This window comes from Ambystoma mexicanum, chromosome 2q (genome assembly GCF_040938575.1).
Source record: "Ambystoma mexicanum isolate Mex_15411 chromosome 2q, UKY_AmexF1_1, whole genome shotgun sequence".
Classification (NCBI taxonomy): domain Eukaryota; kingdom Metazoa; phylum Chordata; class Amphibia; order Caudata; family Ambystomatidae; genus Ambystoma; species Ambystoma mexicanum.
In genome coordinates this window covers 264,456,061-264,481,562 of record NC_090924.1, presented here as the reverse complement: position 1 = coordinate 264,481,562, position 25,502 = coordinate 264,456,061, and the positions used below count along the sequence as shown (strand labels likewise).

Below are 25,502 nucleotides of genomic sequence, written 5' to 3'. Positions count from 1 at the left end.
CTTCGACTCACATAATGCCTTAGAGTGCGCCCAACCAAGCAATAAAGCTATTGACAATCATTTATTTATTTATTTAATACATTTGTTACTCGCCCAGACCCTGGGGTATCACGGCGAATGGATACAGAAGGTAGTCACTTAATACACAATGTTACAGTTTCAAGACAGTAATATTTTTACAGACGTTACAATAGAAAATATGGTCCTAAATCAGATTACAATTGGTGAGATAGTTCAATATTTATTGAATAACCAGGTTTTCAGAGCTTTTTTAAAGTTTTGTAAAGATTCCTCCTTTTTGATGCTTAGTGGAAGGGCGTTCCAATGCGAAGGGGCTAGAACTTTGAAACTACTTCCTCCTGCTCTGCTATATTTGAATGTGGGAACTTCTAAGAGGGCCAGATTGTTGGATCTCAGTGATCTGCAAGCCATTTTGTTTTTGATAGAGTTGTTGAGGTAGCTGGGCGCTTTGTTAGTGGTGCATTTGTAGACAATGCTAAGGGTTTTGAATATGATCCTTGCTTCAATAGGCAGCCAGTGATTTTCTCTTCTAATGTTAGAGATATGTTCTGATTTCTTTATCCCTAGAGCCGTTCTAAGGGCTTTATTCTGCGGTAATTGGATTTTGTTTATATTGGTTTTGGATGTTCCCAGGAAGAGGATGTTACAGTAATCTAGTTTTGTTAGGATTAGGGCTCTAGCCAGAGTGATACAATTTACAGGGGTGAGAAATTGGCGGCTAAGAGCAATAAGTTTTGCTGTGTAAGCTGTGGATGAGGAGAGGGCTGCTATTTGTTTGTGCATGGAGAGGTTGGCATCGATGTAGACACCTAACGTTTTGACTTGTTTAAGTACTGGGATCTGGGTACCGTCGATGTTAATGTGGGAGTAGTCCGGCTGGAGGGTGCTTAATCTTTTTTGGGAGCCCACAATGAGGATCTCCGTTTTCTCATCATTTAAACAAAGACTGTTCAGGGCCATCCAGTTTTGGATTATGGAATAAACTTTATTGATGGTGAGGGTGTCTTGGGTGTAGTCGCCTGAGATAGGGATGAGGATCTGTGTGTCATCTGCGAAATTGGTGTAGATGACACCCATATCGTCTAGGGCTGAGAATAAGAGTTTGGTGTATGCATTATAGAGTGTGGGGGATAGGCAGGATCCCTGGGGGACCCCTAAGGGCACTAATATGGGGTCCGCTGCAAAGTTCCCAATGGCAACTCTGGATGTACGGTCCGTAAGAAAGGATTTGATCCAGTAAGTGGCGTTGTTGGAAAGATTAAAATCTTTTTTTAGAGTGTTGCATAGTTTGTCATGATCTACTAGGTCAAATGCTGCTGATAGGTCCAGTAGCAGTAGTGTAGCTAGTTTGCCTGAGTCTCTGATAGCGTCTAATTGGATTTTTAGATCCAAGAGTGCTGTCTCAGTACTGTGGTTAGGCCTAAAGCCTGATTGTCTGGCTCCTAGCAAATTATTTTGCTCTAGGTGAGTTTGTAGTTGGTTATACGCTATTTTATCAATGATTTTAAGTAGAAATGGGACAGTTGTTATGGGCCGGTAGTTAGTAGGCACTAGTGGGTCTAGCGTGGGCTTTTTTAGAAGGGGGGTGACCCAGGCTGCTTTAATGCTGATTGGGACCTGGTTGGTGGAGAAGGAGGCATTTACAAAGTTGGTGATTATGGGCGTGAGGATGGGGCGCAGAGTTTAATTAGGTGTGCTGGGAAGTTGTCTCCTTTGCAGTTGGACGCTTTGAGTTTGGCTATAGTCTTAAGTACTGTATCGTGAGAGACTGGTGTGAAGTTGAAGGAAGGGGCAGTGTTTACTCCGGTAGTGGAGATCTGGTTGGCCGTGGAGTGTTTGTCGGATAGGAGGTTTCTTTTAGAGATAATTTTGTTTTGTAGTAATTTAATCTTAGTGTCTAAGGCATCTTGGATGGTGGTGCACCATTCTTTGCTAGGTTTGACTGGGTTAATTATAGGGATCGGGTTCTCCAGCTCCTTGAGTATGGTGAATAGCTCTTTGCTATCGGAGGACGCATTACTGATTCTTGTGTTGAAGGCATCTGCTTTATGGGCGATGATGGCTGATTTATAGGTTTTGTTTGCCGAGTTGAATTCTTCCAAAGCTTCTGGGGTCTGGTTTTTCTTTAGGCGGTGTTCAAGCGATCTTTTAATTCGTCTGAGGGCGACTAGTTCCTCATTGAACCAGAAGGAGGATTTTTTGTCTTTACGTTTAGTTTTATTAACGCAGGGTGCTAGGGCGTCTATTGTACTAGTAAGAGAGTTGTGGTAAAAGTCTGCCAGGGCACACAGTTCTTTGGCGTTAATGATTTTGGTATTGAGGGCTTTGGCTAATAGTGGGTTGATATTTTCTGCTGTGAGTTTACGTGTGTTTCTTGTTACATATGATTCTTTCATGGCCGTTTTGGGTGCATCTGGCTTTTTGCTCAGGATAGTGAAGTTTATGCAGTGATGGTCTGACCATGGTACCGGGGAGATGGAATCTATGGATACTGTAGTGTTAAGATATAGTATCCAGTCTAGAGTCCTCCCTTTTATGTGGGTAGGGGTGTTCACGAGTTGCGTGAAAGCCATGTCTTTAAGTGCACTATGTAGTGCATCTGCTTTGTGGTCTTGGGGGTCGTTGAATCCTAGATTCAGGTCCCCTAGTACTAAGCATTTTGTGTTTGGTTTTATGAGTGGCGTTAGCAATAATGGTATGTCTAGTTCTGGTTGGGATAAGGTGTTAGGTGCTCTATAGATGGTTATTAAATTAATAGTGGTTTTGTGGTCCGTAGCTAGTTTAGCTAGCAGGACTTCATAACCGTCTGGGCTCTCGATAGGGCTGGTTCTTAGTTTGAGGTGGTCTTTAGAGATGATGGCTACTCCTCCACCTACTGATTTTGTTCTGTCAGTTCTGAGAATGGTATAGTCTGGGGGAATGGCAATGGAGAGCGAGGGGCCGGATGCTTGGTGGAGCCAGGTTTCTGTCACTATGAGTAGGTCAAGTTCTTGCTCAGTAATGAGGTCATGAATTTCAGTGGCATGAGCATGTATGGAGCGCGCGTTAATGAGGGCTGCTTTGAGGTGTGAGGCCGGAGGTGGCTCTTGGATTGGGGTGGGTGGGTGAGTGTTGGTAGTTTCAGTAGCGTTAGATTGTTGTTTGCTTATGATGGGACTTTTGGGGTGTTTATCTTGAGTTCTTGATAGAGGTATGCCTTCTGTGTTAGCATGATTGGTAAGAGTGATATTACGAGGAGGGTTGAAGGTTATAGATCTGAGTCTTAGTGTTCTTGATGTGCCTAGAATTGGGATATGATTGGGTTGATTAACTTTGGGTAGTCCTCTCGTAGTGAGATAGGAAGATGTGGAAGTCCGTGATCTGAGTCTGGTGCGTCTAAGTGCACTGAGGACTGGGGTAGTTGTTATAGGTGAAAAGTGAGGTGTGTTGTTGCTTCGTAGCGTTTGGATACATTTGTGATCTGTTAAACTGTTGATCGGAGGGTGCAGGTTGTGGAATGGGTTGGTGCGGGGCAGGAAGGGAGTGGGGCATGGGATGGGATGATGACGGGGGCAGGCTGCTCTGGATAGGCCATTATCGTGGAAAAGGAAGTGGGCACCTGTGCAACGTGTATCAAACGGGATGGCACAGAAGGGGAACATCATGAATAGTAAGCAGCCTTGCATGGTATGGCTTGGTTTGGATAGGGGAGTGGGCAGGTGTTAGCTATCTAAAGTGGGGGTTTCTCTTGTGAGCTGGCTAACTCACTAAGGGGAGAATGAGACTATGCACCTATGTGCAAGGCAGCAGTAGCTGAATCACACGACATTAGTAATAACAAAAAGTGGTTGTGCAGCTGTGTGCAAAAGCAACAGTGACTAGGGCTCACAACATCACAATAGGCAAGATTGGATATGCACCTGTGTGCAAAAGCAACAGTGACTAGGGCTCACAACATCAAAATAGGCAAGATTGGATAAGCACTTGTGTGCAAAAGCAACAGTGACTAGGGCTCACAACATCACAATAGGCAAGATTGGATATGCACCTGTGTGCAAAAGCAACAGTGACTAGGGCTCACAACATCACAATAGGCAAGATGTGCACCTGGCAGTGAGGACAATCAGTGACTGGAAGAAGCAATACCCGGGTATGGCTGGCTGGACAGTATAGGCAATCAAGTAACTGAATGAGTCCTTACTTGAATGTAGGTAGTTCCATCGGCGACAAGAATAGGTCAGCCATATTGGGCTGCGTCAAGTACCCCATGCGTGGCAACGGCGAATGCACGCTTGCGTCGCTGGAGGACCTATCTGTTTCTTTTAGGGGAGTTAGGCTGACATACCTAGTGATAGTCTGGATACAGGCGGCAACGAGTAGGGTCTCTGGCAAAAGGCAAGGCAGGCATAGACAGGCTGAGACAGGAAACAGCCTTAGTTCCTGCTGGCCTTCGTTCTGTGGGGCCGGCTCACGCCTCCCGGTGCCCGATTGGCTGCCTTGTAGCCGTCATCGGCCAATGGGCAGGGATGTCGTCGGAGGGGCCGGTGGAGGTGAAGTCAGCGAGGCAGGGCCGCCATCTTGGAATGGTCGCCACCCGCAGCCTCGGGAATGGTGCCCAGATGGCACGGACGTGCGGAGCCGCAGCGAGCCTTGCTGCTTACATGTAGCAGGCGCGGCGGATGAAATGTGCGCAGGAGTCGCACTTCAAGAAAAATAAACGCCGATTCATACGGCAGGGCAGTACCTGGGATAGCCTCGGGGAAGGGAAGCTCCAGCTACACTTTCTAGGGGGGGGGTGCACTGCTCCAGCAGTGATGGTTGGGAGCTCCTGCTCCTTGGAGAGGGATCGGTCAGCTGGAACAGGCTGAGACAGGAAACAGCTGGCAGCTGGCAACTCAATTTACAAAAAAGTTCTAACGTTGCCCCTGGAGGGAACAACCCCGCTAAACAATTAATTTGCAAAATGAGTTTGGGTTGGGTCTCTCGAGGCACTGACACCCACGGTTTATTATCTACCATATCCCACGGATTGCATGTCCACTCAAGCAATGCTTCCCTGACAAATGTTTCCAGTGGAGGGGGAGCGACTTCTTGCCACCCCACCAACACTAGTGCAGGCAGTCACCATGCCCTTGATGAATAAGCCTGACTTGGAAATGTATGCAGTAATCGATAGGTTTCAGCAAGAACATTCCTGCAGGTGGACTGCGCATCCTAATTTCCGATAGAATATTATGTGCAAGTGGAGAAAGTCGAAGACTGAGTCTGTTGATGGCAAAAGATACTCTTTCCACAAACAACTGTAGAGTCTATATGCACATGGTCAGGGAGCTGACACGGCAGCAGGTGATGAACTGTGGGCCTCCCGCCACTAGAGTGGGGGTACACCCATTGAGTCTGCCATAGCTAAGGAATGCGGGTTCCCTAATGGCTTCGGAGACAGGTTTCCTGCTCATCTCAACCAGTGGAGTTCTCTTTATGTGCATAATGATGTTAGCACTGAGAAAAGCACGGTGTTTATGTTATAATCTAACCTCTGATCTCTTAGAGAGAAAGCACAACTTGAGATCATCATCCTATTCACATCGTTCACATTCTGTGCCAAAAGACATACGATTATTAGTAAGATGTACATGTATGAAACGACCCTGGTCAGTAACCGTTGAGTGCAATGAAGCGCTACCCCATATTGATGCTACTTACTCAGGTTTAGGAGAAACAGTTGCACAGTCATCATGTCCTACACGTTGCTGTTGTTCCTTTGCAACTCCCAAATGAAAAAGGGTCATTGCACTATGTCTATGTTCATGCAATTCAATTGTACGGTGCACACCGCAAGCTGAATAGTGTTTAGTGACTATACATTCCAAGAATGAATGCATGGAGAACCAGTAAGGAATTAGAGAGGCACGAGGCAACAGTGCAAGGGAATACAAAAAAGGTAGCAGGCGCCCCTCTCTCGCAAGAACAAGGCATGATAACCTTTTTAGTGGTTATTAACCACATTGAGAGTTTGCAGCCATTGCTTTTTGCTCACTGTACCTTTCACAGATGGGAAATATCCATTTGCATATCAGTCTTTGTCCCGCCCACAAGGGCAGTCCAGCACCGAAATGCTATGGCAATTCCTCTCTGAACAAGAGTACCACCAGCAACCCCATACACGTGTTTCAGCCTAATAGGGCCTCACCTCATCAGTGAGGTGAAGCTGAGCCTCTCTAAGCACAGTGAGCAGGGAGTCCACGTCTGGTTGCCCCCAGGTAACCTAGGGTGACCAACCCCAAGTTCCTTTCAAAAATACAAAAAAGGTAGCAGGCGCCCCTCTCTCGAAGGAACAAGGCAAGATAACCTGTTCAGTGCAAGGGAAGCATGAGAACAAGTGAGTTTTGATGTTTTCTCTGAAGAGAGACCTCGTGGGAGATGATATCCAGGCCAGCAGGAGAGTGTCACATAGTTAAGGGCCGACGGCAGGGAAGTGTGTATGTAGGTGATGTTCCATGTAGACATGTGTAAACGTGACAGTGGATTTTGAATCAGATCCTGGAACTGACTGGAAGTCAATGGAGGCATTTGGCCATCTCACTGTGCAGACTGGTGTATTTAGGCTCACACTCAAATGCCATACTGACAACTAGAGTTGATTATCGCACCTGCAGCTACAAAGTTGCTTTCTTGGGGGATGAAAGCAAGGATCATAGTAGGAAGCATGAGCTAACAGAAGTCGTTTGTTACAACATTAATCTTAGTGTCAATGCTCTTGTTGTGGTCCCAGATAAAACCAAAGTGTCTCACTTTGTTATAAAATAGTCAGCAGGGAGCAGTGTGTGTTGAGATTTTAGGGAATATGGTGGGGCCCAGAAGCAGCATTTCGGTGTTCAAGTCTTTGAGTTCTAAAATATTGCTGTGCATCTAAGCTTCCATTTAATTTCGCCCTTTTTTAGACAGTCACAAATGTGTTGTTCGCCAAATTGATTTGTAAGTAAATCTGAGTGTCATCAGTGTGTGGGTGAGAGTATATCATGATATTTGTGTAGTAAGGAGTTTTGTGTAGGTGGGAATATTGGTGGTCCCTGAAGAACCCCAACAGGTTACAGCGCTCAGAGGGGAAGCCAGGTTACCTAGCCTGATGCTTTGAAGACATCCAGTCATGAAAGAGGAAAACCATTGAATACCATGGCCTGCGACACCCACCATGGATTAAAGCTGATGGAGCAAAATGTTATGTTCCACCACATCTAAGGTGGTGGATAGGTTGAGGAGGATGACATTGTAAGAGACACATCATCACCAATTTGAAGGATAGCACCCCATGTGTTCATGCACATGGGATGTCTGTTGTGTGGGGAGGGCAGGTAGTGGGTGAGAATGGCCATAGGGAATCGTATGGGCGGGGGCTGTCAATGGATAGGTCAATAGTGAAGCAGCACCCTCAAGGGGGGTGTTACCTCCTCACAAATCATCTCTCTCCTACCTTCAATTTCCAAGAAATTAGTTTTGGCTTACATGTAGTGGTTTCAGTGTCACCTAAGAGACAAAACATAAAATGTGTGTAAATAGACACAGCACTGTATTATCCCTAGTCTTTCCACATAGGTCAAATCTTGCCGTGATGCACTGCCACCAGAACAACACAAAGAACAGGCAAAGGAACCTCCCTTCTCGGGCTGTGCTCCTTCAATTTGCAGTACTCTTCTAATCCACCTCAGACTCACTGAATCGCTTCAGACTTGTGTTCCTCTTCCACAACACTCAACTCTGCTTTTCCTGCTGCTCACACATATTTTACCACCCCACCTGTCCTGCTTACACGATCCCTGCCGGTTATTTCACATCATTTCGCTATGCTCCTGCCCGCAGCACAGCTACTCTGGTAGTCAGATTTATAAACTCTTTAAAGCACTCGACTACCCATAGGCACTAGCCCAGAGCTTTGTTTACACTTGCAGCAAAAAAAGATGATAACATTACGTATGTGGACAGTGTAGTTGTAACAACCGTTTCCATCTCCTTAGTGATGCACGGTCGTCTTGAGATTGTTATTTACCAGCCTCGGATGATAGCAGGACTTTGCTGATGGATAACAAGCATTTTATAATGATTTTGGTAAATTGTGAGGAAGCAAGGGATCTATGCTGATAACTGGCACACGGATGGAAATTAAAAATGTGATAAGCAGAAGCTACACGCAGCTCCTGGGTATCCAGCATTAAATAGTGACCAGGAGCTCACACTGCAGAACCAGGAGCTAGTACATAGCGTCCCACACATCTAACTTCCACATAAGATGTAAACATATAAGCGTGGGCTTTGTTTATGAACAGTTATGCTTGAAATGTTGTATAAATGTATCATAATGTTTCTTCATACAAACAAAGGGGGGTCTGGGAATCTCTCTACCAGCACGAACACAGCCCAATGACCTGTTCTTGGGTGAATAACCCCAGGGAGAGACTCTACCAAGTCTTTAGCTCACTGTCCTTTTCACAGAGAAGAAATGTCCCCGCATATCAGCCTTTGTCCTGCCCAGGGGCAGTCCAGCGCCAAAATGCTAGGCAATTCTCCTCTGAACAAGAGTAGCATCAGTAACCCCATACACGTGTTTCAGCCTTGTTGGGCATCATCAGTGAGGTGAAACTGTTGCCTCTCTAAGAACAGTGAGCAAGGGGTCCACGTCTGGATTGCCCTGTTAATTTAGGGTGAAACCCAAAGTTAATGTATGCACACAAAGGGGGGTCTGGGAATCTCTCTACCAGCACGAACACAGCCCAATGACCTGTTCTTGGGTGAATAACCCCTGGGAGAGACCCTACCAAGTCTTTAGCTCACTGTCCTTTTCACAGAGAAGAAATGTCCCCGCATATCAGCCTTTGACCTGCCCAGGGGCAGTCCAGCGCCGAAATGCTAGGCAATTCTCCTCTGAACAAGAGTACCATCAGTAACCCCATACACGTGTTTCAGCCTTGTTGGGCATCATCAGTGAGGTGAAACTGTTGCCTCTAAGAACAGTGAGCAAGGGGTCCACGTCTGGATTGCCCTGTTAACTTAGGGTGAAACCCAAAGTTAATGTATGCAAACAAAGGGGGGTCTTGGAATCTCTCTACCAGCACGAACACAGCCCAATGACCTGTTCTTGGGTGAATAACCCCTGGGAGAGACTCTACCAAGTCTTTAGCTCACTGTCCTTTTCACAGAGAAGACATTTCCCCGCATATCAGCCTTTGTCCTGCCCAGGGGCAGTCCAGCGCCGAAATGCTAGGCAATTCTCCTCTGAACAAGAGTACCATCAGTAACCCCATACACGTGTTTCAGCCTTGTTGGGCATCATCAGTGAGGTGAAACTGTTGCCTCTCTAAGAACAGTGAGCAAGGGGTCCACGTCTGGATTGCCCTGTTAACTTAGGGTGAAACCCAAAGTTAATGTATGCAAACAAAGGGGGGTCTTGGAATCTCTCTACCAGCACGAACACAGCCCAATGACCTGTTCTTGGGTGAATAACCCCTGGGAGAGACTCTACCAAGTCTTTAGCTCACTGTCCTTTTCACAGAGAAGAAATTTCCCCGCATATCAGCCTTTGTCCTGCCCAGGGGCAGTCCAGCGCCGAAATGCTAGGCAATTCTCCTCTGAACAAGAGTACCATCAGTAACCCCATACACGTGTTTCAGCCTTGTTGGGCATCATCAGTGAGGTGAAACTGTTGCCTCTCTAAGAACAGTGAGCAAGGGGTCCACGTCTGGTTTGCCCTGTTAACTTGTAGTGATCCACATGAGACCTCTATGTAACCTATTTAACATTAAGACCTGTTATCAACTACTGGATAGAATTCAGTTTGGCATGTCTGGTATATGAATGTAGCCTTTATCATACAACATGTGATTTTACAGTATGCTTTTCTTTTTCCTCTTTCACACCTGTGCGCTCTATGAGACCAACATCGCCTCATGTAGATCTCTCTCTCTCTCTCTCTCTCTCTCTCTCTCTCTCTCTCTCTCTCTCTCTCTCTCTCTCTCTCTCTCTCTCTCTCTCTCTCTCTCTCTCTCTCTCTCTCTCTCTCTCTCTCTCTCTCTCTCTCTCTCTCTCTCTCTCTCTCTCTCTCTCTCTCTCTCTCTCTCTCTCTCTCTCTCTCTCTCTCTCTCTCTCTCTCTCTCTCTCTCTCTCTCTCTCTCTCTCTCTCTCTCTCTCTCTCCCTCTGCCCCCCCACCCCCCCTCTATCCTTCGTCCTTGTTCTTCTTGGCTGCATTCAGAATATCATTATACATTGTTGCAACTGATGCGCCAATATATCTTCAAAACAGCAAAAAACAAAGCGTGACCTGTTTACTGTGCAAAAAAAGCAGGATCCGGGATATTGAGAGGCTAATATCCACTCTCGCCCCTCTTTATGAGTCTAGATTTATTGAGAAGTCAAAGTTAGCTAAACCTATGTACTCAGTGTGAATAAATACATGCTGTTTGAGCATTGTGCTTTTCTCAGATTTATTTTCTTTTTTCTTTGCTAGGTATATCATGGTGTACCGATTTATCAGTACCCATTATTATGGGAAGAATCACACGTTTGAGGGTCTTCACCAGCCGGTAATGTCCCGCGGCCGAGTTTGTGAGGTTCTTAACATCAGGCCCCAGTGTGATTGCCAGACCGGTGAAACCCACCAAACGTGTGATTATTGCCATTAGCACTCCATAGCAAACCCTTGAGGTGCTAATAACAATACAAAACATGATTTAAAAACACGGCTGCCCTACTTCATTCGCAGCAGCCGGGGAGAGTCATGGTTGTTATGGAAATGGAAGGCGGGGCTCCGCTTGGAGCCCCTCTTCCATTTCTGTGGCGGTAAGAGGAAGCCAATTGGTGAGGCCCTGGCAGAGAAGCCATGCTACGTACGGTAAGGAGAAGGGGTGGGAGGTGTTGAGGGGCACAACATGATGGCGGGAGGCGGGTGAGGAGGGGGAACAGGCAGTGTAGTGGAGAGGATTGTTGCGCAGTGCGCTCTGGTTCCTCCAAACCCAGGCTTGCATCATTGGATTCAGCCAGGGTTTGTAGCAACCTGATTGGCTGACGCACCGGCCGAGGGTGCTAATAATGCTGCAGTGGACATTAAAGCAACATAGCTACTGAAATCAGCCAGTTCGGAAGTCTCAAGTCATGCAGCCAGTGAACTGTTCATTTGCAGAGTGTGAACATTGGATCCTCTCTGTAAAATCACTGACTACTTTCTACTGTTCTCTTTTCAGATGGGAAGTGGATCTCGATTACTGTGAAGAAGTTAAACAAACCCCTCCCTATGACACCGGGACCAGGCTTTTGGATATCATGGACATGACGGTTTTTGACTTCCTGATGGGTATGTTTCCTACCAGCACAGTTACATAAATAATTTAGTACACAGGTAGATACACGGTAGTAAGTCATTATTGCAGACATGTTACACGCCAATATGTGTACGTGCACGGCCTGCAGTTTCTGAAAACCAGTGGAAGGAGTTGCATCAACCGAGGCCTAATTTCAGCGGCAAGTGGCCAAGAGCGACAAGCCAAACGCTGATCTTGCTAATTCAGTCCAAATATCTTAAGCATCTATTGCCTAAACATACAGTGCTAGGGTTACAGGATGTGCCATTGTCGGAGTGTGTCCGGCTTGAAAGATGTCTGAAGGTAGCACGCTTTGAGAATAATGCAATAGGACAGTTGCCATAGCAACAATTCTTTCAACGCAGGGATAATGTAATTGTGTGAACCATGCACACATTCTCAGTGCATACGTTTTCCTCTGACTTGATGTAGGCAGTGCTTTGGATTTAGGAATGAGGGGATTTGTGATATTCTGTACAACTTGCTTAAGGTGCAATTATATCATGAAACGGGGTGCAGCAGAGGGCGAGAGAGAGCCATGATTTTTCAAGGACAGTCGTGCACACATTGGTTAAAATCACAGTCTGCATTATATTGTTTTTTTTTTATGATCGTGGCCGAGGTTTGCCAGGTGATGAAGACGGAATGGGCCTGGTTAAACATTGAAACTAACACTACAAATTAGTGAATGTGTTAAACGATGAAGCAATTAGGAAATGACTCACCAGCGATGGGAGATGTAAACAGATGTGTAATTTTATTGAAAATGTAGCAAAAGCTTCATTCCATCTGTTTGTGCAATTGCATGCTACTTTAAAGGTTGTTCATAACTCTATTTGGTATACAGTCTGCACACGTCATCCCAATTTAAAATGGAGGTGACCTGTGAATATTTACAGGCTTCTTTGGGCTCTTTAACCCTACGGGCTGTGATTTGTGAAGCTGCAGAATCAGAGATGAATGTTTATGATATGTTGACCCAAACTACAATTATAACAAATACAGCTTCTAGTGCAGGTGTATCATGCTAGAAGTATGCTCTTTTTCCTTTGTTCTGCATGCTTGGGCCTAATGTTAGAAAAAGGGATGTTGCTATTATTAGCATTTGACCCTTCTACACAAGAAATATTATTTGCTAGACAATGTGAGTCCCTCTCCTGCCCGTGCCTTACCCGTGCCTTGCCAAGCCCCCAAAGGGACCTGGGCCATGTGTTAGGGGCATCTAGTAGACTGCAGCCTCCTTGTTAACCACACCACAGCACATGTTTGGTAAGTTGGAAACTTTCAACCACTCAAAATGTAGGTGAGTCTGGGTATAGGCATATAAAGGTCTTGCATCCTTTGCACACCAGCACTTACTTTAGGGGGTACACTTTTGTTTTACAAGCTGGAATGTCTGTAGCCAATCTGGGGGTGGAGTGTCCCTAAACCCCAGAGACAGATTTACACTTTTGTTGTTCAAGTAGTAAATTCATTTTTAACCAGCATATTAAAAAAAAAACTACATTTGTTTGTGATCTCTTTATTTGAGGTACTTACAAATACTGTTCCCACTAAAGTGATCTCCAAATGCCCAGCAGTCCGAACAAGGCATCTGTACCTTATGTTTACATAGCCTAAAGAGAATGTAAAGGAACTCCATTCTATGTTGGCAAATTTATAGATTGCCTGCCCGTCTTACCACCCTTGGCCAAAAGGCACTCGCTGTGCTAGTGGATCTTGACATTTGTTTGGAATGCATTGAAGTAAAGTAGGTTTTTGGTGAATGTCACACCTGGAGACAAGACATTTCGGGCAAATTCCTTGTGGTGGACCCTTCAAACCAGTCATTATTGACAGCCCACCATCAACATGCTCAAATATAATTCAATGATAAATGTAGGGAACATGAAGGAGGTCACCCATTAAAGTGCACAGAAGAAACATGCATGTTAGCAGCGAAAATCAAATAAGGTTGCAGGTCAGAGAAAAGAACGGAAGATGTTGAAAACAAGAACAATGTTCTAGTTCCCCTGATACCTTCTTCTACAGTATGACGGCAGGCACGTCATCTGTCTGACGTACAAAAGCGGGTGAAATAAGTGATGTTGAAGCAAACTGAAAGTGAGGGTCTCATCTAAAGAACCTCAAAAAGGGAAGTGGATGTAACAGTTTGTTCAGTGTTGGGTATAAGGAGGTGCTGTAAGCACTGCCTGTAAGAGGAAGTGCAGATAATGGAGTGTGATTAAAGACACGCAGCCTGTGGGTATTATTTGGCTTTGTATCCACCCATTGACCACACAAAGCCCTGCTCATCCATATGGCCATATCCACCCACTAGCACCTGAAAAAACTGGGATCACTTTGAGCTAGCTCTGTGCTTTTAAGGGGAAGCCAATTCTATTTCTAATGAATTATAATTGGTTATTTATAACGCGCTTAATACCAAAGAGGTTTCTAAGCGTGGACTTGGGATTCAAACCTGTGTTGCTCTGTGTTGTCTTGCTTCCAAAATAAGCGTGTTGCCACTGAGCTATACTACCCATGCCGTGGCCCTAAGCACTCATCTAAATGAATGGATTATTTGCAGCTGAAAACCTGCTTCTGGTGTAACACCGGTGTCTTAAAGATTGTTTTCAGCCAATTGATTTATATGCAGTATATACGCTCTTGCATCTGTTCTGAGCATGTAATTTCCGTTAAAAACAGTTTCGGAGGACATGTTTTGACTGGGTGGTCACAGAGTAGCTTTATAACATGCCCATTAGAACTCCCTGCCAGCAACCCTGATAGCTGAACAATCATACTGGACATTCCATAAACTCTTGAACAATTGGCTCTTTGTGTAGGTGCTGTCCTTTGCTCTCCTGCATGGCAAACTGCCAGCACAAGTACTAACTTTTGCCTCATTGTAATGTAACAACGCCTTGATGTCTTCGGGTTTAGTGCACCTAATAATTGTACAAGTAAATAAATAAATAGCGAGGGATCAACAGTTTCAAAAGCAGCTGACAAGTCAAGAAGAACCAAAAGAGAAGACTTTTTTGTATAGTGAGTAGAAAGAAGAGAGTCACAGACAGAGAGAAGACTGCTGTTGGTTGCAAAGAACGGGCGATAACCAGATTGATATAATGGAAGAAGAGAATGCAGGCTTAGGATTCTGCAGAAGAGGAAGCAAAAACATTCAGTGATGAAGGGATTAAGTGAGCACAGAGGTAAAAGCATGGGCATTGAAACAACAAAGATCACAATGAAGAAATGTCAACGGGGAAGAGAATATTTTATTTATTACATTTGCTATACGCCCTGGCCCGGGGGTATCACGGCGTAGTTACAGACAGTGGATAAAAACAATCTTAATAATAAAACAGAGAAACACAAATAAAGGTAATGTAACAGTAAATTATATGCAATTGGAGGTAATGGTTTCATGCTCTGGGTTCAGTTAGTATTTTTTGAATAACCAAGTTTTCAAGGCTTTTTTGAATTGTGGGAAGGATGTTTCATTCATGATGTTAGAGGGTAGTGAGTTCCAGTGTCTAGGGGCCAGTGTCTAGGGGCCAGCTGCTACCCCCTGCTTTCTCTCTTTTGTATCTTGGGATTTCGAGGTATATGTTATTATTGGATCTGAGAAGGCTGGTCTGGGGTTTCTTCATGACTGTATTGTTGAGGTACTTGGGAGCTTTATTAGCCATACATGTATGCGTGATGATCAGGGTTTTGAATAGGATCCTAGCTTGGATGGGGAGCCAGTGGTGGTCTCTTCTGATATTGGAGATTTGTTCAGATGTTTTGATGCCTAGGGCAGCTCTAAGGGCTTTGTTCTGCATAAATTGAAGTTTGGCTACATTGGATTTGGAAATGCCGAGGAAGAGGATGTTACAATAGTCTAGCTAAGAGAGTATGAGAGCTCTGGCTAGTGTGACACAGTTGTCGGCTGAGAGGAATTTGCGACTAAGGGTGATGAGTTTGGAGGTGTAGGACGTGGAAGAGGCTAGTGTGTTTACTTGCTTAGACATATTTAAGGTAGCATCTAAGTAGACGCCAAGAGTGTTAACTTGTTTGAGTACGGGGATTGTGGTGCCATCGATGATGAAAGATTTGTAGCCATGCTCGAGGGCGTCGATTTTGGTGATGAGCCTAATATGAGTAGCTCTGCTTTGTCATCATTGAGACAGAGGCTGTTATTAGCCATCCAGTTTTGTATGAGAGAGTAGATTTGGTTGACCAACATTGAGTCTTGTTCGTAGTTACCTGTTGGTGGGATGAGGATCTGGGTGTCATCAGCAAAGTTGGCGTAGAAGACACCCATGGCATCCAGCGTTGCAAAGAGCAATTTGGTATAGGCATTGTAAAGTGTGAGGGATAGGCAGGAACCTTGAGGGACTTCTGCGGGGACTGGCATAGGGTTGGCTGATTCTTTGACGATGGATACTCTAGAAGTCCTATCTGCTAAGAATGATTTGATGCAGTCAGTGGCATTCTTAGTTAGGTTGAAATTGTTAGCTAGTGTGTTGCAGAGTTTATCATGGTCGACAAAGTCGAAGGCCGCTGAGAGATCCAGAAGCATTAGTAAGCAGAGTTTACTTGCTTCTCTGGTGGCATCCATTTAGATCTTTAAATCAAGAAGGGCTGTCTCTGTGCTATGGTTGGGGCGGACACCTGACTGTCGGTCTCCTAGTAGTTGGTAATGTTCCAGATGGTTTTGTTTTTGGGAGTAGGCTATTTTATTGATTATTTTCAGGAGAAATGGGACAGTTGTACTAGGTTGGTAGTTGGTAGGTATAGTTGGATCCAAGGTTGTTTTTTTTAGAAAGGGTGTCACCCAAGCTTTTTTAATTCTTGTGGGGACTGTGTTAGTGAGGAATGAAGCATTAACAAATGTGGTGATGATAGGCGTTAGAGTGGGGGTGGAGAGTTTAACTAGATGGGAAGGGAATTGGTATTCTTTACAGTTAGAGGCTTTGAGTTTAACTATGGTGTCTAGCACTTCTTTGTGAGAAACGTGTGTGAATTGAAATGGAGGGCCAAGTGTGGTGTTTGTTGTGGTCACTGCGATGGTGGGTGGGGTTTTATCTGCTAGGAGCGTTTTTTTACTATCGATTTTGTTTTGTAGTATTAGGATTTTGGATGATAGTTTATTTTGTATGGTGGTGCACCAGTCTTTACTGGTGTTAGTGGGTGCTGTTGTTTGACAAGGGTTTTCAAGCTCTCTAAGGATGGTGAACAGTTCTTTGCTGTCTGAGGACGCATTAGTAATACGAAGGTTAAAGGCATTGGGGTTTTGGGTGATTATCGCTGATTTGTATTTGTTATTGGCTTTATCAAAGGCTAATGCTGATTCCGGGGTGTTGTTTTTCTTGTGGAGGTGTTCGAACAATCTTTTTATGTGTCTCAGGGACATTAGTTCCTCATTAAACCAGAAGCAAAATCGTTTATCGGGTCATCGAGTTTTGGTGGTAATGGGAGCAAGTAGATCAATGGTATGGGTGAGGCTTTGTTGGTATTGTTCTGCTAGGTAGGCAGGGTTGTTGGTGCCTCGTATCGTGTTGACTAGTGCTGCATTCAGGACGGGGGAGAGGTTGTCTGGTGAAAGCTTTTTAATGTTTCTGGTTTCAAAGGTGTCTGTTTTTTTGGGAATGGTGTGGTCTGTGCTAGTATTATTTAAAGTAAAGTTGATTACGAAATGGTCTGACCACTTAACAGGGAATTTAGAGTCTATGGATACTTGAGAGTTGAGCGTGAGGAGCCGGTCCAGGGTTCTTCCTTTGGAGTGGGTGGGTTCATTTATCAACTGTGTGAAGTTAATTTCTGAAATAGCTGTGTGGGCGGCTAGTGAGTCAAGATTTAGGGGATCACTGTATCCAAGGTTGATGTCACCGAGGATTATACATTTAGTTTTGGGCTTGATGATGTGAGTTAATAGTAGAGGGATGTCCAGGTCGGGGTAGGTGTTTTTGTTGGATGATCTGTACACTATCAGTAGATTGGTGGTGGTTTTGGGGTTGGAGGTATACTTTACTAGTACGAGTTTGTATCCCTGTATTTGTTCCATTGGGCAGTCTCTGATTTGCAAGTTGGTTCTAGCTATTATAGTGACTCCTTGAGTGTTAGTCCTGTCTGTTCTGAGGATGCTAAAGCCTGGGGGGATGGCAAGAGCTAGTAGGGGGCCTGCAGCTGGGTGTAGCCAGGTTTCGGTGACTACCTGGATATCAAGTTGTTGGTCTACAATAAGGTCATGGATTTCTATTGAACGGGCTCCAAGTGGGCGAGCGTTGATGAATGCGCCTTTAAGAGTAGAGGTGGGGGCAAGAGACGGTGTGTTTACTGGGTCAGGGGTGAGATTAATGGTTTTGGTCTTGGTTTGGTGTTTGAAAGGTGTGTTTGGGTGGTCTGTGTGTTGGCGGTTGTTAAGGGTGGTGACTGGTTTGGTGGGTGTGTTGGGGGTTGTGGTAGATAAGGTGACTTGGTAGGGGGTTTTAGTTCTAGTCATGAGTCCATTGAGTCTGTCAATACCCAAGATGGGTGTTGTCTTATTGTTGGTTTTGTTAGGTTTGATGTGTGTGGTGAGGTTGAGAGTGAAGCTCGGGCTGTCTAGGGAAACTGCATTCTTGATGTTGGGGGACATATTGTTGGGGGGTGAAATTTGTGTGGGGAATGGAGGAAGTGAGGGGAGGAATGGGGTGGGTCAAGGGATAGGGTAGTGCCGTAGATATCCTAATCTAGCTAAGCCTTCATCAAAATTAATGAAGTGTCTGTCCTCTTGTGCATGGTGTCGAGTGGGGTATTATGCAGAAAGGGAACATGATGGTGGTCAGGAGTACCAGCATTATATGGGTGAAATTGGCTCCGTTCAGGTCGGGCACTATTACCATGTAGGCTAAATCAGTTGAGGGATTGTTACATACAGTTTGAACGTTATTACAATAAGTATGATGCTACTCTAACCCAGATGACTACAGATGCAGTAATCCAGGAGCAAGTGAGTAACAGGTTGATGTAGGATTCAATTAGCAGTTGGGCACACAGGCTAAATGCAACTATCCAGCAACAGGTAGGTAACAGGCTAATGCAGCAACAATTAGTGGTTGGGCACACAGGCTAAGTGCAACTATCTAGCAACAGGTAAGTAACAGGCTAATGCAGCAACAATTGATGGTTGCACACACAGGCTAAGTGCAAATATCTAGCAACAGGTAAGTAACAGGCTAATGCATGATTCAATTAGCAGTTGGGCACACAGGCTAAATGCAACTATCCAGCAACAGGTAGGTAACAGGCTAATGCAGGGTTCAATTAGCAGTTGGGCAAATGCAACTATCTAGTAATAGGTGGCAATGCTAGGGTAGACAATTTCAATGAGCAACACAGCTTTATGAATTACAATAGGTGGCAAGGCTAACTAGGCTACTTCAACACGACACGCATGTGATGGGTTCATTATGCAATCACATTTAAAGACCAGGTCAGCATAAGGCATTTTTTATTTGCTGTGTGTATTTGACTACGGAACTGGCTAGGTCAGGAGCCATGAGAGAGGGTAGAGAATACAAGCTGCATAAGAGCATTTATGTAACGCAAACATGTCAGGTCAGAATGTGAACAGTGATATTGTTGGAATTACTCACCCATGTTAGTGTTTGTCTTTGCACCGACGATGCGGAAAGGTCTGGGTTCGACGTAGGCATAAGTCCACAGTAGGGTTGTTATATGCTCACGTGAGTGAACAGGGGCAAACAGGGCCTTTGTCTAGGCCTTTGCCGTGTGGCCAGTGTTTCCACCTACTGGCAGATGTCGATCAATACAAGGAGCTTCAGTTGCTTAGCAACAAAGCCACGCGGCCAGAGTCTCACTCTGGGGCTGCAATGCACCCGCCATTGCAGGGCCAGGCGGAAGATTCTGCCAAGGTCAGGCGGATCAGGCACTAGGACGCGCTTCTGATCCGGGAAGAAGCACGGTGTATAGGTATTGCTCAAAAGGTGCTAGTATGCCAAATGCACATACATAGAGATTGGCAATCCTCACCCTTGATGCTTACTGGGTGTTGAGGACGCAGTGTACGGCTGATCCGTGTGTTGCTTGTCCAGCTCCTGGTTGCTCGAGGGCTGGGGCTCCTGTCCTCCTTCACGGTGGTTGCAGCAATACTGGGGGTCCAGGGCAAACAGGGCCTTTGTCTGGGCCTTTGTCGTGTGGCCAGCATTTCCACCTGCCGGTGGATGTCGATCAATACAAGGAGCTTCAGTTGCTTAGCAATGAAGCCACACAGCCAGAGCCTCACCCTGGGGCCGCGATGCACTCGCCATTGCAGGGCCAGGCGGAAGATTCTACCAAGGTCAGGCGAATCAGGCACTACGGTGTGCTTCTGATCCGGGAAGTAGCACAGTGTATAGGTATTGCTCAAAAGGTGTTAGTATGCCAAATGCACATACATAGAGATTAGCAATCCTCACCCTTGATGCTTACTGGGTGTTGAGGACGCGGTGCACGGCTGATCCGTGTGTTGCTGGTGCAGTTCCTGGTTGCTCGAGGGCTGGGGCTCCTGCCCTCCTCCACGGTGGTTGCAGCAATACTGGCGGTCCAGGGCAAACAGGGCCTTTGTCTGGGCCTTCGTCGTGTGGCTGGCGTTTCCGCCTACCGGCAGATGTCAATCATTACAAGAAGTTTCAGTTGCTTAGCAACAAAGCCACACAGCCAGAGCCTCACCCTGGGGCCGCGATGCACTCGCCATTGCAGGGCCAGGCGGAAGATTCTGCCAAGGGCAGGCGAATCAGGCACTACGGTGCGCTTCTGATCCAGGAAGAAGCACAATCTATAGGTATTGCTCAAAAGGTGCTAGTATGCCAAATGCACATACCGAGAGATTAGCAATCCTCACCCTTGATGCTTACTGGGTGTTGAGGACACGGTGCACGGCTGATCCGTGTGTTGCTGGTGCAGCTCCTGGTTGCTCGAGGGCTGGGGCTCTTGCCCTCCTCCACGGTAGTTGCATTAATACTGGGTCAAGGGCAAACAGGGCATGATCTGATGAATGCTTAGGAAGAGAATAAACAAAGGTGAAATATAAAGGGGAGGAAATCATAGCTCATTACAGAGATAAAGAATATAAAACCTAACGTAAAATGCCTTATTTATTTCCCTGTTTGTTTTAAGTAATGTAAAGTAGGAGTACTAAGTGTGGAGCAGTGAGAAATTGACAGTGCTAGTGGATTTTCCAAACACTCATTATATTCACTCTGCAAGACAACATAGAAGGTGAACTTGGGCTAAACAAATACAGTCTGATTCATAAGAATCACTGTGACACGAACTGGAGTATGATTACAACTAAAACATATGTCCCCATATGTCAGTCGTACTATTGGAAGAAAGTGGAAAGTGGAAGAAAGGACTGTCGGACTTGATGCAAATTGCAACAGTGAAAACTAGCTCTCTCTTTATCATTGTAATGATGAATATAATATAACTGTTATATTTGGAATATATATCTTGTCATTGTGTTTAATTTATAGTTGCAAATATTTTTTAATTAACTGTTTAAGATTACTGTGATTATACTTTAATATAAAAGTGCAACTTTCAGGATGTTTACTTGCTTCTTGTCTTGTACTCACTAACAATTTTTACCTATAGATTGTGTGGGAATCAGGCCACCTGAACAGTTTCTCCCTAGCAATCACTTAAATGTTGTTTTAGTGAGTTAGTCCTAGTAAGGTTAATTTGTTCCCTTTCATTTTTCCTCCCTCATTCTCCCCACACTCTGACTAAAATTTCCCATCTGTCTTTTTCATCCCATGTTTCCTTCTCAACCAACCTTCTTTTGTCTACCTCCTTTACCAGCGGAGTGTGTCATTAGCTCTTCTCTGTTTGAGATGTAACCAAGTTACAGTGGAACTCAGTATGGGGGAAGGCTGACAGAGCAATATTCTTGATTAGTACCCAGTAAGTGACAATCAGATTGTTTCAAACAATCTGATTGGCCCTCGTCGGACCTTGCCTGCCCGACAAGGCTCTGCTCACCACCACATCCCTGGGGGTCCTTCTCTGAATGGCCACCAAGGAAAGGGAGAAGGGACTTCATGTAGTCCGATATCCCCTTTACATGGTGGCCATTTTCTTTGTTTTGATTTATTTTGATTTTTTCAATGGCCGCCATGGCAGCCATTTTATTTTGTTTAATTTTTTGTGTGTTTTTCGATGGACACATAGTCCCTTCTCCCTGTTCCGTGGCGGCTATATATTTTCTTATTTTTTCAGTTGAGAAACGCAGACGGCTTCTCGCAACTACAAAAAAGACCATTAGCACCACGATTTTACAGGCCGGAGTACTAGTATCAATAAGCCCCTCGCAGGAGAGGCATTAATGCTTCAGGTACTGCCCCGGCCTGCATTAACTATGGGCCTCAGGGCATTGCCTGAAGCAGTAATGCCCCCCCTGCTCTGGGCGTATTACTTAAGTGGACAGTTGGAGGGGGCTCAGTGCATCAGTGGCACCCTAGAGCTGGTATTGGTTGAACTTAAACGAAAGACTCTAATTTTGCTCAAACCTATTTAAGAGAACTCAGTCTTCACACCACTGGCCCAGCTTCATATGAAGTTCTTGAAAGGCATCCCTGACATGATAGATCTCTATACTGCCACAGACTTTATTGTCCCCATAAACAATACTTTTACCACAGTGACATCATTCAAACTTTATCTCTTTTATACACTTGGTGTTTTTTTTCTGTTTACTGTAACTGCTTTGCATTATACTTGCTGTTTCCTGCTCCCAGCACCCGTTGCTTCTTTAACACTTGATTCAGTACCAATCCATTGAAGCAAGCAACTAAGGTTACCATATATCAGGTCAGTTATTGAATTGGTGTACATAGCCAGTTACATAATCACAATCAGTATTGCTTACAGATGCTAAATTGCAATTCCTTAGCAGTAAGTTATTCACCTATTTGTATATATTTATCGAAAACGTTTCATGATTTAGCACTGTACAATGAGCATATTGATGTTTGGAGCAATACCAATGGTGGGGACTTTAGGAAACATTTAACAATTCTTGATACAGTAGATATGTCATCGGGTTTTGGGGAAGCAGCTGGAAACAGTGCATCGGGCCTCATGAACACAGGATTCAAATAGAGCTTTCTAAATGCCAGTATTTACAGTTACATACAATATAAAAATCCAGTGTTGACAGTGGTTTGGGATAATTTGAGGTGGGAGTTGGGAAATCACACTAATAGAGTCTCATACTACTTTCTGCGATAGAAGGAGACAGGAAAGGGTCAGATCGTCATCAATCTGAGGTTGATGAATATTGTACCATTAAATAATTAGATTTGTATTATTATTATTGTTAGTAGTAGTAATAATATTAATAGAAGTAGAGATCGTCGTATTATTATTGAGGGTCTTCCTGAAACCAATCACTTTTGAAGTGTCCTTATTTTCAGAGGGTAGAGAGTTCCAGTGATGGGATTGCAAAAGGGTGAAATAACAGATGTAAGAGGCAACACAGGGCAGAAGGCGGAGTTAGATTGAAGAAGGAGACGGAAAATCTCCACAAATCTAGGAATCTGTGCCCTTTAACTTATAGAAGGTCGGTCCAAGATAAGGGTTAGTCTTGTATTCACTGGTTATGCAGGTACCGTGGATGGAATTAATGAACATTATATCAATGGAAATTGCATGATCCAAGTGACAAGAAAAGATTAGAAAACCATCTGTTATATTCGGGAGCACCCAGCCTGAAATACTGGCGATCATACAATGATGTTAATATGGGTACACATGAGGGCAGGGGCTGAGGTAGCACTTTCCTTTCTCTAAAATGTAGTTCAGATATAGAATACAACAGATAACCTGAAGTTGATGCAAAAAGGATTGCTTTTAGGCATGAGTCTGTACAACGTTTCTACGTTTCGACCAGACATTTGTTTTGAGGCATTCTAATATTTGTATGGCTTGGTGTGTACGTGTGTTTATATTGTATGTGATGTGAATCTAGCTAAGGAGCAATGGAGCACTGCACAATGGTAAATGAAAGAGTACAAAATGGTGTACAGCCAAGGTGTGGCATTGGGGGCAGGCCTTTAATTTAGGCCAGTGGATGGTTCTACTGAGGTGATAGCTGGGTATTTATGATGTCTCATAGATGTTCCTTAAAGAGCAAAGTGTTTAGCCCTTTCCTGTACTAAAAGGTTATCCAACATGTTCTAATTGCAGCTTGTATGCCATTCCAGTTGGCTGGTTCATAGTAGGAAAATGCTGGTTTCCTTGTTTTCTCATTGTGGATTAACCTGCTCTTAATTCTAAAGATGATGTGACTCCTAGATGTGAGCAATTCATCAGGATTGTGGAGTTTAGTGGTGGGTAGGATACTGTCTGGGTGATGAATGTTGTCTTGAATATTATTCTGGTCGGGGATAGACCATATAATTGTCATCGGTTAGGGAGAAATAGTCAACTATTTTGGTTTTGCTGATTGAATGGGCTGCAGCAAGCTAAACTACCTTGAAGTGGTGAGGATTGAGATAGTAAACCCAGCGAGGATGGCATTGTCACTGTCAGGTGTGAAATCACAAGTGCTTGAACCATAGTCCAGAGGTTTGAAAAAGTGAGAAATGGCTTGATCTTAGATATGAGAACTAGTTTGGACCCTGCAGTTTGCAAATTTTTGGGATATGATGGTGGAAGTGTATATTGATGTCAATGATGAACTTGAATAACTCTGCTGATAGGACAACTTTGGTGCTCCCTCCTCTAAATGCATATCATTAATCTTGGATGACCATATATATTGAGTGGTTGCTTAATAGAGTGAACTCATTGGGTTGATCGACAAGTCTGTGTTTGTCTTCCAGGTTTGGATTGTGGCAAGACAGCCCTTGCACTATGAGATGTTCTTAACCAAATCACTTTGTGATGTAGCTGACTATCATCTGCATACTGTTGCCCCAATGTGCCCGGGTGGGTGAGGATTGATTTTAGTGGCTCCACGTATATACTGGAGATTAATCTGGAGAGGATGGTTCCCTGAGGGACTCTGAAAGATACAGGGTGGCGATCTGATCTGAATTTACCCATGTAGACAGATGGGTGCCTTTTAGATATGTAGGAGATGAACCAACAAAAGATTGTGCCATAACAATTTGATGAACAGGCTGTGGAATAGTGTATTTAACAGGTCAGCAAGATCTAGTTGGACCAGAAAGCAGGAGTCTCTTTTCTTCATAAACTGGTAGACCTTCTCAATAACCTCTATGTTTGCTGTTTCTGTGCTACAGTTGGGTTTGTAAGCAGATTAGAAGGCATGGAGTAGTCTTTACTGAGAATTCCTAGCAAGGAATGTGTTGGCTACTGCATTCTCAATGGTTTGTATTGCATACTACTCTGGCTATTACGGTTATTAATAATAATGTATTTATGTATTTACTGTATTATACAGTTAGACAGAAGTCAACCAACACTTAATTCAACACACGCATAAAATCAAGGAAAGAAAAAAGCAAAACAAGGTAAAATTCATCTAAACCAAGAGCAGATTATGAAACACATGTTATTTGATTGATTAAAATACATAGGTCCCCCAAACCTACTGCCAAAGACAAGCCACCATGTCCAGGATAAACACAGTTTTCCTCAACAACAAGGTAAAGTAAAGAATACAGGATTCATTGTTTCCATTCATGAACGTGGACCACAGGATTTCCCCCCGGCAATTCACACCCTAGGCTTGCTGATTTAAGAGCAGTCGACCTTAATTCCAATAGAGATAAACAGAACTAAAAGAGATGTTGAACAGATTCCAGTTCAGTTTCCAAAACCATAGCATATCATGTGTCTTTTTACGATTTACGCCTTTGTATATAGTTGCCAAAATATGAATGCCTATATAATACCTTTATCGAACATTCCTTCCCCTGGCACTTTTAACCACGTTGATGCTCACTGGTGCTGTTGCTTAATATAGTAGATACCACATGCTCAATGTTCTTAACTTTGTGTCTGAAATAAAAAGAGGATGATGGTTCACCATCAGAGAATGGACTGTCTAGGCATTTACAATCGACCATCTACAGAATCAGCTTCTGCACTGTGACATTCAGTAACACAGTGATAAACTATTAGATAATCTTTAGGAGACATGGAGGATGTCTGCGCTATTAGGAGGCTTACAT

The 25,502-nt window shown here is 44.3% G+C and overlaps 1 protein-coding gene across 1 annotated transcript in view; it reads left to right on the top strand.

The window, feature by feature from the left end:
• FAM20C (FAM20C golgi associated secretory pathway kinase) overlaps window positions 1-25,502 on the top strand; it is a 438,324-nt gene that overhangs the window by 388,044 nt on the left and 24,778 nt on the right. The window contains exon 7 of the mRNA XM_069647240.1: window positions 11,230-11,339. Coding sequence (XP_069503341.1) covers window positions 11,230-11,339 — 110 coding nt within the window. The remainder of the gene's footprint in view (window positions 1-11,229; window positions 11,340-25,502) is intronic.